Source organism: Trachemys scripta, chromosome 1 (assembly GCF_013100865.1).
Source record: "Trachemys scripta elegans isolate TJP31775 chromosome 1, CAS_Tse_1.0, whole genome shotgun sequence".
Taxonomy (NCBI): Eukaryota; Metazoa; Chordata; order Testudines; family Emydidae; genus Trachemys; species Trachemys scripta.
Genome location: NC_048298.1, coordinates 249,558,637 through 249,575,199, shown reverse-complemented (window position 1 = coordinate 249,575,199; position 16,563 = coordinate 249,558,637). Strand labels below are relative to the sequence as shown.

General features: G+C 39.6%; 1 protein-coding gene across 1 annotated transcript in view; it reads right to left on the bottom strand.

Annotated features, from left to right (window-relative positions):
• DOCK9 (dedicator of cytokinesis 9) overlaps positions 1-11,998 on the bottom strand; it is a gene marked incomplete in the record, with an annotated part of 250,627 nt that extends 238,629 nt beyond the window's left edge. Inside the window, 1 exon segment of the mRNA XM_034758221.1 lies at positions 11,754-11,998. Within this exon segment, the coding sequence (XP_034614112.1) occupies positions 11,754-11,870 (117 nt within the window).
• Positions 11,999-16,563: the final 4,565 nt, after the last annotated feature.

Genomic DNA, 16,563 nt, shown 5'->3' with positions numbered 1-16,563 from the left:
ATGGGGGCGGCGAGAAGCGGCGCGGGCGAGCGATGTGCTGGCCACGGCTTCTCGCCACCCGCATTGGCCCGGGACGGCGAACCGCGGCCAGTGGGGGCCGCGATCGGCCGAACCTGCCGCGTCAGCAGGTAAATAAAACTGGCCCGGCCCGTCAGGGTGCTTACCCTGGCGAGCCGCGTGCCAAACGTTGCCGACCCCTGTTATAGGCTTTTTCTTATATAGGCACCTATTACCCCCACCCCCATCCCGATTTTTTACACTTGCTATCTCCTCACCCTATACTTACTGCATGTGCTCAGTAATTTACTTCTTGATTGGATCAGCTAAGGTCAATGGAACTAATCTGGAAGTAATTTCTATTCAACGTAAGTGCAGATGGCAGAATCTGGCCCTTGCTGAAAAATTAGCTGCATAAAATGGGACTCACCTATTTCTCTAATTTTTTTTCTTCATCTAATAACCATTTAAAATCCTATATTCTACTATTTACAATACTAAATCTATGAAGTGATTATTAGCTGGTCATCAAGGTGCTTAATCTATTTTTAAAAAGTGAATTATAATCAATCATGCCAAAAGACATCAAAGATGTTTTTTCTTTCAAGTATGAAGCAGATTAGTTAAATTTTGATAATAAATCTCTGTACTTGGAAGGCTTTATCCAGGGAAGGTTACCAGCGTTCACATGCTTAGATTATAAATTACTCAGAAGTTACTTCAGGTAGTCTAGTATCTACCACCTTCTTGAGCTACACTATCACTGACAATTTAAACCAAGTTTGAATGTTCAGACTTCCCATAATAAACTAACCTATACCCACAGTAAAATAGAAAATAGGAAAGTGAGTGTTTTCTAAAAACAGTGTTCAATCGCTTTCTAAAGCAACACAATTTTAAAAGGTTACATTAAAAACCAAATGAGGAAAGCTGCAATCAGAATCTTTGGATCTGTTTGCGTGTAAGATAATTTAGCTATTATTCTAACTCACAGTATGTGTTTTATTAGCATAGAAGGGAAGTTTCCCACACACCTATTTTCTTCAATGCGGCCTGCTTTTCTTTCAATCGCCCTCTTCTTGACCCTGTATGCCATACATGTAATCTTCTCCTTCTTCACTTTTTGCATAAGGCCTATAAACACTAGTCCTCCAATCAAAAGGTACGTAAAAAAGTTAATACATTTAAAGTAAAAAAAATGCTAGACAAAAAAATGGATCTAATAAAAAATATGTGATGAAATCTTTTGCTTGCTGTGCTTTTGTGTTATGGACTACAGCTAGGGTGTGGTATTTACTTAGTTGAGATAATTACTAACCACGTACTTCTGCCTTCCCAGAAGAATTGCTCATGATTCTCCCTTTTTGGTCTTGTGCCTCCAGCATGAAATATGAAGGAAAAACTTTTAGCTCTTAAGACATTTTGCTCTCTTAAGGCAGCTATAGGGTCTCTTTCTTTGTGGACATCAGCATTGTTTATAATAATTATTACAGTGTTCACTATTATACTTTTTAGTTCAGGAGATCCCTGGAGCTACTTGCACTACAAAAATGAAAATCTTCTATTGATTATATCTTTATAGATGAGGGAATCTCTTGCCTTGTAATTCAGTTTTCCTGAAGATACACAAGATTTACATGACCCACCCCAATCTCCCCTCGGAGACTGGAGGACTAACTGATGACATGAAATGTTCTGTGCACATCCTATGGAAAGTCATTTCTCTACTGCAGTTGTTCTGGAATTTACTTTTTGTTGTTGTCTGCATTAACAAAAGGAGAAGAAAAGGAGCCTGTAATTTAGTATGTAAGATGTTTGGGGCTAACAAAACATTCTTGTCTCCTTAGGCCTCTGAGGTTAGAATATGCTCAGATGGACAGTGGCCTTGATCCAGTCTATAGGTAAAACAAAACAAAATAAAATAAAATACATTATAAAAAAATCTTAAAAGCAAGAATTGTTTTCCTGCATGACTTGCACTTGAGAATCTTTAAACAATGTAAGCTCTTCAGGGCACAGATCTTGGGTGAAATCCTGACCCAAATGGTCAACAGGAGTTTTGGCACTGACATAATGGAACCAGGAAACCACCGCTTGTCTTCACATTTGTCAGTAATATACACAGCACATCATATAAAACCACATTGTTTTTCTTTATTTGACTTTTACTGAACTGTCATTCATCCCTCTTTTAAAAGCTATTTGCTTGATTCAGAGATGCCACCTTCCTTACTCCTTGGGTCTCCTTATGGGGAGAATGTGCCTCCATAAAAGTAAATGTTCAGATAAAAGGTGGTGAGCCATGGTCACCCATTTTATAGTTGATCACCTTTATTTAGCTTCATTTATTTTTAGATCAGACGAGAGCCTCTAAATAGCACTCAAGAGTAGTAAGAAAGTTATTTATTGTGAAATACGTATGTGGCTTGTCAGGTATCTAAGTTTTTCGGTACCCACTTATTTACTTTTACTACTGTATTTTCAGTGTGAAAGTTGATCTGAGATTGGGGGAAGGAGTTAGGAGGGTAAGAGGCAGCCATACTTAAAATAGCCATCGCCGAAGGCTGGTTATTAGAATTATTCAGAAAAAAATTCCTTCTTTAAATTTGTACAAAAACATAAATTGGCTAAATTATCAGAATCAGGTACAAAATTTCTAAATTGGGAAATTATTGTATTCCTAGTTTGTAATGAATTAAATAAATTGAAAACCTTGTTACATTGCTAAGTTCATCTGCAACAAGTGGCAAACGCTCCATTCCCTTCCCAAAAATGGAAGCTATCTTATAAGACCAAAAGGTACAATTGTCAAGATAAAAGCCTGAACAGTGTGCACAGCTCCTGAAATAAGTTTTGTTTTGTTTTTTATACAGAGAAGTTAACTATACAAAGAATCCACCAGAAACACTGCACGTGTTGTAAAAGAAATTGGTTACACTTAAGTACGATTTTGATTACTATTGCTATTCACTTTTTTAAGTTTTGGCTAATTTAGCACCTTGTTACTTCCTGAACATTAACTAGTATAGATATAAGTGATTTGATACTGCATATATTTGAGCAAAAACAGGTTTCCCTTAGTAAGACCTCAAACAAATTTAAAATGTAAATCTTTTAAAGGTAATCTGATTTATTGTTCACATCCTATATTCTCCCATAATCACACTTAAAGAAGTGCTTATTATACTACTGCTATACACAATCCAGATGTAAACCATAGACTGAATGGACAGGATGCAATACAGGCTTTTTTCATTAAACTTTTGAAAAAAGTATAAAGTTAGAGTTATTTTATCAATGTATTTCAATTTAAACTAAAAACCAGAATCCCTAGGTATACTGTTTATCTAAGAGCTAATCTACACTGGAAGGACTAAAGCAGCGTTTGAAATTTTAGACTCAGTTCTGAATGAACATCAGATTACAAAACATCATGCTTTTATTAAATACAAATGGATGTTTAGTCAATTGCCAATGCTAATTTAACAAGGGAATCGTGACCTCTGAGATCTCAAACATTTTGATAAAACAGATTTAAGATATCCTGCACTACTGTCACACATTTGAATGTGGATAATCTTCCGCTTCCAATACGGCTTTTCTTCCATTCAAATACAAAAACAAACAGTATATGAAAAAACAATATCCTGTTAAACAGGGCCAGCTTTAGCAAGAGTAGGGCCCGATTCCTGGGGGCGGGGTTTGCCACCGTCAAGCCCCACCCCCCCAGGAATCGGGCCGCGTTCCAGCTGGGGTTGTGGGGCTTGGGTCCGGGCCGTAGCCGCTGCTGCGGGTGCTCGGCCGGGGCCGGCACCCCAGGGCCCGAGCTGAGCTGGGCCGGAGCCACTCGAGCCGGTGGTCCTTGGCCGGTGCTGGGGCCGGGCCAGAGCTGGGGCGATGCGCTCGGCCAGAACCAGGGCCAGTGGCCCGAGCCGACCCAGCCCGGAGCTGCTCGGCCGGCGCCCCTGGGTCCGAGCCAAGCAGGAGCCAGAGCCACCGGGGCCGGGGGTGCTCGGCCGGAGCCGGACTGGGCCGTGCCTCTCCGGATCCCTCCTCACGCCCCACCCCACCCCCAGTTTACCTGCTGCCGCCTGCCCCTGCTTGTTTTCAGATTTCCCGTGAACATCTGATTCGTGGGAAGCAGGGGAAGGGGAGGAGCAGGGGACGGAGCATTCAGGGGAGGGGAGGAGAGGGAAGTGAGCTGGGGGCGGGGTGGACAGCTGCAGGGCCCTCTTAGGCAAGGGGCCTGATTCAGCAGAATCAGCCTAAAGCCGGCCCTACTGTTAAATCCCAAATTCTCTTGTCCGTGTAAAGGCTGTGAAAAGCAGGGGGATTGGACTTGGGTGATATCTCTAACAGATCAATACTAAAGAGAGGGTATTGTCTGTGTATTACTATATCCCTCAGGTGCATTTTGAGACAGAAGGCAGAGAGACAGCCTCCAAGAATTACAATCTCTCAGAAAGACAAAGTGGGAGAGCTTGTCTCTCTCACCAACAGAAGTTGGCCCAATAAAAGACATTACCTAACCCACCTTCTCTCTCTAATATCCTGGGACTGTCACATTGCATACAAGCTCCCAGAAACATACACGGATTCTTTTTTGATATTGAAGAACAATGATTACATAGGGTATCTTGATCTGAGCTATGTTTTTTGGTCAGATTTTTTTAGGGAAATAAGTGATCATAATTAAAATAAGCAAAACATGTAAAACAAAATCAAGAGTCACTTGAATTGTCTACATGTAACTATATGCAAATTCTTCACCCTATTCATTGTACTGATTGTATGTATTATACACATCCCCTACCCTTCTTCTGTTTGTGTTTTTAAATTTGTAAGCCTACGAGGGCAGGGAATTTTTCCTGTTTGTTCAGCACCCAGCACTGTGGGTTTTCAATCTTGATTGGGGACTTCAGATACTTTCAGTATTTACTACTAATACCAAAACATACCAATATTTTCCCATGGGCTATATTATGCCCTTAGTTTTTAAGCATAAAAGCCAAAAGGTATGACATGGTGTGATATTTTTAGTGGACACAAGAACAGTGCCCACACTACTGCCACTTCAAAATTGGAGTCACCATACCAAAGCATTCTTTTCTAAACTCATCCAGGCCTTATAAGTAAGGCCTTACCAAATTCACAGTCCATTTTAATTTCAGTCATAGGATTTTAAAAATCATAAATTTCATGATTTCAGCTATTTAAATCTGAAATTTCACAGTGTTGTAATTGGAGGGGTCCTAAACGTAAGAGCGGCAGCAGCTGGCTGGAAGCCCAGCTCTGAAGGCAGAGCTGCCACCAGCAGCAGCACAGAAATTAGGATGGCATGGTATGGTATTGCCACCCTTACTTGTGCTGCTGCTGCTGGCAGGGCGCTGCCTTCAGAACTGGGCACCCGGCCAACAGCCACTGCTCAGCTCTGAAGGCAGTGCCACCACCAGCAGCTGCACAGAGGTAAGTGTAGCAGTATCGCAACCCCCACTACAATAACCCTGTGACCTCCACAACTCCTTTTACATTTAGGACCCCTCCAATTACAACACTGTGAAATGTCAGATTTAAATAGCTGAAGTCATGAAATGTATTATTTTTAAGGCAGTTCAGAAGTAATGGTGGCAATACCACAATCCTCCTAAAATAATCTTGCGACCTCCCCCACAACACTCTTTTGGGTCAGGACACCCAACTTGAGAAACACTGGTCTCCCCTGTGAAATCTGAGTATAGGGCAAAAGCACACAAAAGACCAGATTTCACAGTCCGTGACGTGTTTTTCATGGCTGTGAATTTACTTATAAGAGGTCTTTTACCTGAGAAATTGAAAGATCAAGACTTTGGGGGAATTAAAGCTGACCACGGAAAAATAATTTCTGCAGGAATTAAAAGGGGTAGAGTTCCTCTACTAGAGTCCATAAGACTTCTGAATTGAACCTAAAAGTCTGGCCGTGTAGTGTACTAATCTTAGAACAAAAAGTAAGAGTGAAGTCAGAGTGAGTTATAGAGTAAGATAAATCTATAATTTTAAATATGTAGATTTTGCTACTATAGTTTTACATTTTGCTGTTTCCCCATCTCTTTTTCCTTGTTCTAAGACAGGGGTCGGCAACCTTTCAGAAGTGGTGTGCCGAGTCTTCATTTATTCACTCTAATTTAAGGTTTCGCGTGCCAGTAATACATTTTAACGTTTTTAGAAGGTCTTTTTCTTTAAGTCTATAATATATAACTAAACTATTGTTGTATGTAAAGTAAATAAGGTTTTTAAAATGTTTAAGAAGCTTCATTTAAAATTACATTAAAATGCAGAGCCCCCCAGACTGGTGGCCAGGACCTGTGCAGTGTGATTGCCACTGAAAATCATAGATTGCCTACCCCTGTTCTAAGAAAAAGCTCTGCCACTCTAAGACAAAATCTCTTCAGAAGAATGCAGCACTTTCACGGGCTGCAACTTATCCAAACAGCATTGTTGCCATTTAAGATTTCCAGACAACTCAAAGATAAAGACACGTTTGCTTCTCCTCAGATATTTGCCTGGTGTGCATGGGGTGGGCAGTGACATTGGACTGTGTGTATGTGAGTGGTGTGTGAGGGGGAGAGAGGAGTATGTGAATAAATGCTGTACCCACAATAGAGTGGTGCAATCAGTACCACTGGTGAAGACAATATAAGGAACCACCCAGCCTCAATCCAGGAAGGATTTAGAGAGAAAAAATGGCGGTTGGGGACAGCTTTAGGGAGAGGGTAAGAGAAGGGATAGGTGTACGAGGGGCATTAAACTAACAGCAAAAGGGGAGAGTTAAAAAGGAGGGAAGACATGGGCACTCTAGCACAAAATCAGTATGTTGAGGACAAAATTAATAAAGGAACCAAAACGACATGAAGAGGAGAAATTCTTTAATTGCCTATACACCAGTGCTAGCAGCCTGGGTAACAAACAAAAGGAACTGGGATTATTCATTTATCAGCACAAATACAAAATGTAGCTGGTATTACTGAAACCTGGTGAGATGATTCACAAGATTGGAATGTTAAATTCTATTGTTACAACCTACTTCGGAAGGATCAAGTTGACAAAAGCAGAAGGAGAGTAGCATTCTATGCTAAAAATGCCATTACCTGTTTCTGAGGCTTTGGCTACACTGGTGCTGTACAGCGCTGCAACTTGCTGCACTCAGGGGTGTGAAAAAACACACCCCCGAGCGCAGCGAATACAGCGCTGTAAAGTGCCAGTGTAATCAGTGCCTGCAGCGCTGCACGCTTGCTCGCAGCACTGCAAGCTACTCCCTTCGGAGAGGTGGAGTACATACAGCGCTGTGAAGTCCCGAGTGTAGCCAAGCCCTTAGTAATTAAAATTTGATGCAAATGATCCGAATGCTTATGGATCAATAAACATGGGGTATTAGTTGTTGTCTGCTAAAGACACCAAATCTCATCGGAAAACAGGATTACCAGATCCTTAATGTATAGGAAAAAAGCTGCATGATCATAGAGGAGATCAATTCGAGTAACACATGCTAGTACTAAAACATCCTTGGCATTTTTAAATATTATAAATAATTTCCTAACTGAAAAAGTGTCACAACAAACACAGGGAAATTCTACATTAGACCTGGTCTTGACAGACAAAGAGAAACTGATCATAGAACTAGAAATTAAATTGTAACTTAGGTACAAGTCATCACGCCTTGATCATATTTATAATGTGCAAACAGAATGATGACCAAACCAGTCATTCATATATATTACACACACACACACAGTGCTTTAAACGGACCAATTCCACAAAGCTGAAAACAATTATGAGCTAAATCAGGTGGGAGGAAGAATTTAATCAGAAAAATGTGAATAATAACTGGGAATTTTTTAAGAACATTTTACTAAATACCCAATAAGCCACAATCAAGGAAGAAGGCTTGGTTAAAAGAACTAACCTGGATTAGAAGGAAGTGAAAGCAGTTATAAGCCATATTATATTTAAAATTTTAACAAATGAAAGAAAGGGGAAATTGACAATAATGAATATAAGTCAGAAGCTGGGATTTGTAGAAAACTAATAAGGGAAGCAAAGGGGCAGAAGGAGAAGTATAGAGTCAGAGTTAAAAGCAGTAATGAATTTTTAAAATATATTAGGAACAAAAAGATTCCTGACAATGGCATTGGTCCATTACTAGATGGAAATGGTAGAATTATTAATAAATTATAAAAGGCAGAAGTGTGCAATAAATATTTCTGTTCTGTATTTAACAGATGATGTAGTCTCATCAGGATGATAACACTCTTTCCATTCCACTAATATCTCAGGAGGATGTTAAACAGCAGCTACTAAAGAAAGTCATATTTAAGACAGCAGATCCAGATAACTTACATCCAAGAGTTTTAAGAGAGCTGGCTGAGAAGCTTGCTGAACCATTAATGTTGATTTTCATTAAGTCTTAGAATACTGGGGAAGTTCCAGAAGATTGGAAAAAAAGCTAATGTTGTGCCAGTATTTAAAATGGGTAAATGAGATGACCTGAGTTATTACAGGCCTGTCGGTCTGACACCAATCCTGAGCAAGATAATGGAGCAGCTAATACAGGACTTATTTAATAAAGAATTAAAAGAGGGTAATATACTTAATGCCAATCAACATGGGTTTATGGAAAATAGAACCTGTCTAACTCGTTTTGTTTTTTGTAATGAGATTACAAATGATGTTGATACAAGGTAATATTGTTGATGTAACACACTTCTGTAAGGCATCTGACTTGGTGCCACATTATATTTTGATTAAAAAACACCAGAATGCTGAAGTCAACATGGCACACATTACATGGATTAAATGCTGGCTCCTGATAGGCTTCAAAATGCAATTGTAAACAGGGAATCATCATCAAATGGATGTGTTTCCAGTGGAGTCCTGTAGGGCTCAATTGTTGGCCCTACTCTAATTAACATTTTTATCAGTGACCTAGAAGAAAACACAAAATCATCACTGATGAAGTTTGCAAATGACACAAAAATGGGGGAGTGGTAAATAATAATAAGGACATGCCACTGATACAAGTAAATGCATATATATAGGAACAAAGAACGTAGGTCATTACTTACAGGATGGGGGACACTATCGGGGAAAGCAGTGACTCTAAAAAAGATTTTGGGGGTCATGGTGGATGATCAGCTGAACATGAGCTCCCAATGCACGACCTGTGGCTAAAAGGGCTAATGTGATAAATAGGGGAATCTCAAGTAGCAGTACTGAGATTATTTGACCTCTGTATTAGACATTGCTGTGACCATGGCTGAAATACTGTGTTCAGTTCTAGTGTTCATAATTCAAGATGGATGTTGAAAAACAGGAGTAGGTTCAGAGAAAAGAGTCTTAGCTTCCTTATTGAGAACTGGGTCTTTTGTTCTATTCTGCAGAAACATTGTTTTATTACCCTCTCAAAACATTCCTGGGAAAACAAAAAAAACCCATAATATCCCCTGTGAACTATAGCTGTATCAACACAGTTTGCACCAGCTGAGTGCTATACTGACAGAATGAAGCACACTTTTGTTTTGTTTGTATATATACATAGTTATTTTGCTTGCAGAATAGAACAAAAGACCCAGTTCTAAATAAGGAAGCTAAACATTCCAAAGGGGGGCAAGAAAGCCACACAAAAACATTAGCTCACATTGCTAAGATGAAGATGTGGACCAAAATAAAATGTACCCCACATAAAACAAGTTTAAATAATGGCTTTCCTGAATTAAAAAAAAAAAGATTTAGAGCAGGGGTCGGCAACCTTTCAGATGTGGTGTGCCAAGTCTTCATTTATTCACTCTAATTTGGTTTCACATGCCAGTAATACATTTTAACGTTATTAGAAGGTCTCTTTCTATAAGTCTATGATATATAACTACACTACTGTTGTATGTAAAATAAATAAGGTTTTTTAAAAGTTTAAGAAGCTTCATTTAAAATTAAAATGCAGAGCCCCCTGGACCGGTGGCCAGAACCCGGGCAGTGTGAGTGCCACTGAAAATCAGCTCGCGTGCCGCCATCGGCATGCGTGCCATAGGTTGCCTACCCGATTTAGAGAAGTGGACTTCTCTTGCATTATATTTTCTTACTAGCAGACAGTTCCTATGGGGACAGATTAGACTTCCAGTGATATACAAGATGGAATTCTCCTAATGAAGACACATTACAAGAACAGTTTCTTATATATGCATGGGCAAAAAAAAAAAAAAATGTTTTTAAACTTGGGTGTCTAAATCCAGTGAGGCTGCTTTTTTTTAGGTGCCTTAGTTTTCAAAGGTGCTGAATACCCACATTTCCCACAGGTGTGAAAGCAAATGAAATCAAGACTACTTATTTAGGTTCTCCAATTGTGGATTTTGGCCCCCAAATTTGAAAATTTTGGCCAGGCATTTTAAAAATTATTTGCTAATAAGCCACACAATTAACATCTTATGGATCTAATTTGCCAGTACCAATCAATCAGTGGCTCTCAACCTTTCGAGACTACTGTACTCCTTTCAGGAGTTTGATTTGTCTTGCGTACCCCAAATTTCACATCACTTAAAAACTACTTGCTTACAAAATCAGACAAAAATACAGAAAAGTGTCACAGCACACTATTACTGAAAAATTGCTTGCTTTCTCATTTTTACCATACAATTATAAAAAAAAAATCAACTGGAATATAAATATTGTACTTACATTTCAGTGTATAGTATATAAAGCAGTATAAAAAAAACTCATCGTCTGTATGAAGTTTTAGTTTATACTGACTTTGTGATGGTGCTTTTTACGTAACCTGCTGTAAAATTAGGCAAATATCTAGATGAGTTCATGTACCCCATGGAAGACCACAGCATACCCCCAGGGGTACGTATACTCCTGGTTGAGAACCACAGCAGTAGAGCACTCATTTTTAATAATGAAGTATAAATGTATTGTTTACTAGCTTAACAATCCCCTTGACTAATATCTGAAAAGGTTAATTGTTTTAGCTGTAATGTGTTGGAGGATTTCTTGCAGCTCACTTGCAAAAATACTATGCTTTCTTATGTATTATAAAAATTCCAACAGAAGCATACAGCCCACACAACAATACAGAATAAACCCCTTTCTGAAATTCCTCCCTCAGAAAATACACAAATTATTCACTTTTCCTTACTGAAGTTTTTTAGCAAGTAAGATTTTAAAAATCCTGTATTCTACACAGGTTGAAAAGTAACCTTAAACTAAGCATACCTGAATAGACTAGACTAATCTCAAAAATAATTTAATTAAGACAAATTCTGATGTCTGTAATATAGGTACTTAAAATATTTAAGGAACAATTCAGAAAATCTCTAAAATTTAAAAACACACTGCCAACTAAAAATACATTTACAGTCGTGTACTGCTTACATAGTTCACAAATTAAGTTTTTACCTCCATTTAAAGAGGTGTACGACAACTTTAGACCAACTAAACACAAAATAGACAGTTAGGAAGTAAGAGCCAGGGAACAAAAAACAAAAATAAAAAGAATATTTTGCCATCCTTAAACAAAGGAGCCTCATGGAAAACCAAAGATGCATAGATAATACAAACATTCATGTACTCATTGAAAAGAATCGAAGAGAATTGATCTGAAAATGCATACATCAGCATCAGCAAAAAGTGAATGTTGAAACCTGACTCACTAGTGAAACCTAGAAGCTTCCCAGAAAGAGTGAGAACTAAGAACAGTTGGGGAACATATCTCTTATCTACACAATTCTTACCAGCACTTCTACTGGACTTTCCACTTCTACTTCACATGGAGCTGCATCCCTGTATTGTTGGGGAGACTCAATAACAAGCTCTTTTTTAACACTTCTAGTATTTGCTCTTGCCTGCATTCTTAGCCAGAAAACAGCTCAAAAAACTGAGAAATTCTGTTTTTTAGCATCAAAATAAACAGCATGCCAGCAATTCAGAGAAAACAAAAGCTTTTTCCAGACACAAGCTGCAGAAAGTACCAACTAGTTTAACTACTAAGCTGCAGTTTGCTAAGTCTGTCATGGGGGAATGCATGACAAATGAAGCCCAGCCTCTAAAGGGTGTACCCTTCCTCTGGGGAAAAAAAAAAGGGGGTGGATCCATTTCAATGCCACTGGAACACACACCAAAAATGGTGCAATACAAAATGTTCCTCACTATGATAACTGTGCATAATACTCACAAAATAAATAACAAACACCTTCAGTATTTAAGAAAAATATTTAAGAGTAAATATGTATTGTAGAACAAAAACATTCACTGCAGTTTGGAACCCTTCACAATAGCGAAATTCCAAGTATCATTCTTTCCAGATTCTTCTTCTACTCCATCTTTTGAGATTTTCATTAATGCCCAGCAGCTAATTGAGTATTAGAGGAAATACCATTCCAGTCAGCAGGGGTAGTTCTACGCAATACTGACACCATTTTTTCATTCTAATATTTCTTAAACCAAGATTTAAGATGGCTTTTCCTAATTTCATGATGTCCTCTCTATAAAACCTCAAATACTCTGCAAAGATGCTAATCAGGTTGCAAAGCCTGCTTTCTATTTTTGCTTTAATTCCTAGCGTGCTGGTAGTCCTCTCTCTTCCTTCTGTACCATTACTCTCATCCCACAATTCAAGTCTAATTACCATAATTCATTATCATAATTGGGAATGAAAGAATTTTCTTCCTCTTCCTTCACCTTTCAGACATCCAACCCTACAAAAAAGTACTGCTTCCCTTGATCCCCTTCCCCTTTCCTATTTGGGCTGGTCTTCCCATACTTGATCCATGCATGGCTGCCACTGTCAACTCCTTTTCTCCTTAGATCTTAGATTTGGGAAGGTTTCAATCATTGTCAAGCCTCATTTAATAAAGCACCTTCTTCTCAACTCTGGCACTCCCACCCTATCTTTCAATTCTCTCAGTGAAGCATCTGGAAAAACGAAGTCTCATCTCCCCAACCATGTTTTACACAATATTATTCCCTCACTTTCATTTTGCCTATAGCACAGAAAGGGCAGTTTTATGTAGTGAATGATCTTTCTGCTGAAGAGTAGTTAATTTATTTTATCTCAGTTGTGCCTTCAACACTGAAGTTCACTTCATTCTTCTGAACCACATTCCAGATCCATACAAATTTCTTTCTTTGGGTCTTTTTCTACACCAAGATCCCTCCTCTAAGCAGTTCCATAAAGATCGCCATCTTAGCACTCCACTCTTCCTCTCATCTTTACCATCAAAACTGAAAATTTTGTATTACAGGTGGAGCCGGTAACACTGCTTTTGTTAAGGTTGCCTTAACCTTATCTCCACCCAGGGCCATCCCTGATGCTTCAGAGGAAGGAGATTTAAAAAAAAAAAAAAAAAAAAAAAAAAAGCCACAAACCACAGAATGCACTAGGGGACTAACATTTCTTTCCTGATGCCTCCAGGTGGCTGGCTGTAACCCTGAAGCATGAGCTTTTAGGAACATAAGACGAAGTTGAGCCCCAAGGCTGCTGAGTACTGTCCCTTACCATCACAAGCAACCCCATCATATAATCAAACTGATAAATTTATGCAGCTCTCTCTCAAAACTAATTTAGTTGTTTGCTCCCACAACTCCTACTGGGACGCTGTTCCAGAACCTCACCCTTTAATGGTCAGAAACCTTTAACTTCCAGCCTGAATTTGTTTATGGTCAGTTTACACCCATTTGTTCTTGTGCCAATATTGTCCTTGAGCTTAAACAACTCTTCACCCTCCTTGGTATTTAAACACCTCTCCCTGATGTGTTTATAGGTAGCAATCATATCCTCTCTCAGTCTTCTTTTTGCTGGATTAAACAAGGCAAACTATCAATCTTCTCATTAGATAGGCCCTTCATTCCCCAGATCATCCTAGTAGCTCTTCTCTGCACCAGTTCGTTTGAATTCATCTTTCTTGAATGATGAAGGGTTATCAGAACTGTACACAGTATTCCAAATGAGGTCTTACCAATGTCTTGTACAATGGCATTAATACTCCTCTATCTCTACTAAAAATGTCTCACTTGATACATTCTAGGATCACAATTGTCTTTTTCACAGATGCACCACCAGGGCCGGTTCTAACTTTTTTGCTGCCCCAAGCAGCAAAAAAAAATGCGCCGCCCCACCGAGCCCCCTGCGCCGCCCCCCCGCCGAGCACCGCTGGAGTGCCCCCCCCCCCGGAATGCCGTGCCGCGCTGCCCCCCCTCGCCTCCCCAAGATTGGCCGCCCCTTACCAGGTGCCGCCCCAAGCATGTGCTTGGTTGCCTGGTGCCGGCCCTATGCATCACAATGGTAGCTTACAGTCATCTCCTCTGGAGCCTTGACCTTGCACTCCCCCGGAACAGAAGATTTTGCATTTTCTGTTCTCATGAGATGCAAAAAGGCCCCAGGACTCCGAGACGCAAAAAGGGCTCCCCACTGATGAAATATGTTCTATACTGCAGAATTGTGCAACTCCCATTCACGCTCCTGGGGAAAACTTCTACTGAGATTCTCTACCAGTGAGTTGTGCATACCCAGCAGATGTACTGCTGACACAGATCTGGTGGCAAATGCACCATTTCCACAGCCTGACAGCCTCTATACAGAGAGTGGTGGACCTTGCTGCCCCTTACTTATTGAAGCACAACACTATTGACATGTCTGACTTCACATGAACATGTAGGGACTGAATTAGAGGGTGAAAATGCTTCCAGGCTTTGGGGACTGCCAACAGTTCAAGCAAGTTTATGTGCATTCTGGATTCTAGGGAAGTCCATATCCCTCCCTTGTGCTGTTAGTCTAGGTCAGGAATAGGCAACCTATGGCATGTGTGCCAAAGACGGCACGCGAGCTGATTTTCAGTGGCACTCACACTGCCCAGGTCCTGGCCACCAGTCCAGGGGGCTCTGCATTTTAATTTAAGTTTAAATGAAGCTTCTTAAACATTTTAAAAACCTTATTTACTTTACATACAACAATAGTTTAGTTATAGATTATAGACATAGAAAGAGACCTAAAGAGTTAAAATGTATTACTGGCACGCAAAACCTTAAATTAGAGTGAATAAATGAAGACTCGGCACACCACTTCTGCCAACCCCTGGTCTAGGTGACTGCTCTACTCTGACAAAGAAATGTCCATGATCAAGGTCGTCTCTGCTGGGAGAGAAGCAAACGATCTTCATTCTCCCACCAGGCTAGTAAGGATTGCACTTTATGTGGGAGCAAGACTAGCTTGTTCACGTTGTCTCTGCTTGGTGAGTAGACTGTCCAGAGGGATCTCCCAAAACAGGGTGACTGAGCAAGAAAATGGCAGATGAAATGCAATGTTGATACATGCAACGTAATGCACCTTGAGAAACAATCTTAACTATACATACAAAATTATGGCATCTAAATTAGCTGTTACCACTCAAGAAAGATCTGGAAATCATCCTGAATAGAGGAGCAGACAGTCAAAAAAGCTAACAATAGTACGAATCGGTAGGGAAGGGATAAATAAAACAGAAAATATCATAATACCACTATATAAATCCATTGTTACTCCCACAGCTTGAATATTGTGTGCAGTTCTGGTTGCTCCATTTCTAAAAAGATATATTAGAATTGGAAAAAATACAGAGAAGGGCAACAAAAATGATTACAAGTATGGACTATGTCATCTCAGGAGAAATTAAGACAACTGGGACTGTTCGTCTTGGAAAAGACAAGACTGAGAGGAGATACCACAGAGGTCTATAAAATCATGAATTAATTGTTATTTACCCCCTTCACATAACACATAAACCTGGGGTCAACCAATGAAATGAATAGGCAGCAGGTTTAAAACATAAGGAAATACTTTATCATACACAACACAGTCAATCTGTGGAACACATTGCCAGGGGATGTTGTGAAGCCAAATATATAACTGGATTTAAAAAAAAAAATTAGATAAGTTCATGGAGGATATGTCTATTAATGGCTATTAGCCAAGATGGTCAGGGACGCAACCCCAAGCTCTGGTTGTCCCTAAACCTCTCACTAACATAACAGATGGAATGGAACGCTCAAGAAATTGCCCTGTTTTGTCCACTTCCCTCTAGCACTGGCCACTCATTGAGGATAGGATACTGGGTCCTGCATAGCCATTCTTAGGTTGCTATCTTAAACAAAGGAAGTATTATCTGTAATTAGTGAGCTGAACTGATTGTTTCTGGCCACCATGATCTTCAAGATTTTAGAAATAGTAGATCACATCCTCTCAGACCTAGTTTATATTTATAAATTGGAAAAGGATAAGCTTTCCTACTTCTGCAATTTCCAGTTGGCTTCTTAACTTTGAATGAGCTAGTGGTAATTGAACTGAACTAGTTAAATGAACTGAAATGAAGAAAATATTCTCTGTGCATCTGCAGAAGAGGCTACTACTGTCAAAAGCTGGTTTAGCACTTCAACTAACTCTGGTTCCAGATGCCCAGCCAATGACCTCCACCAGTTCAGTGGTCTGACTATCTTTAAAACTTGGAAGCAAAATATTAAGCAATACATATATTTCTTTATTTAAATTTTAATAGACATAATAGGTTCAGG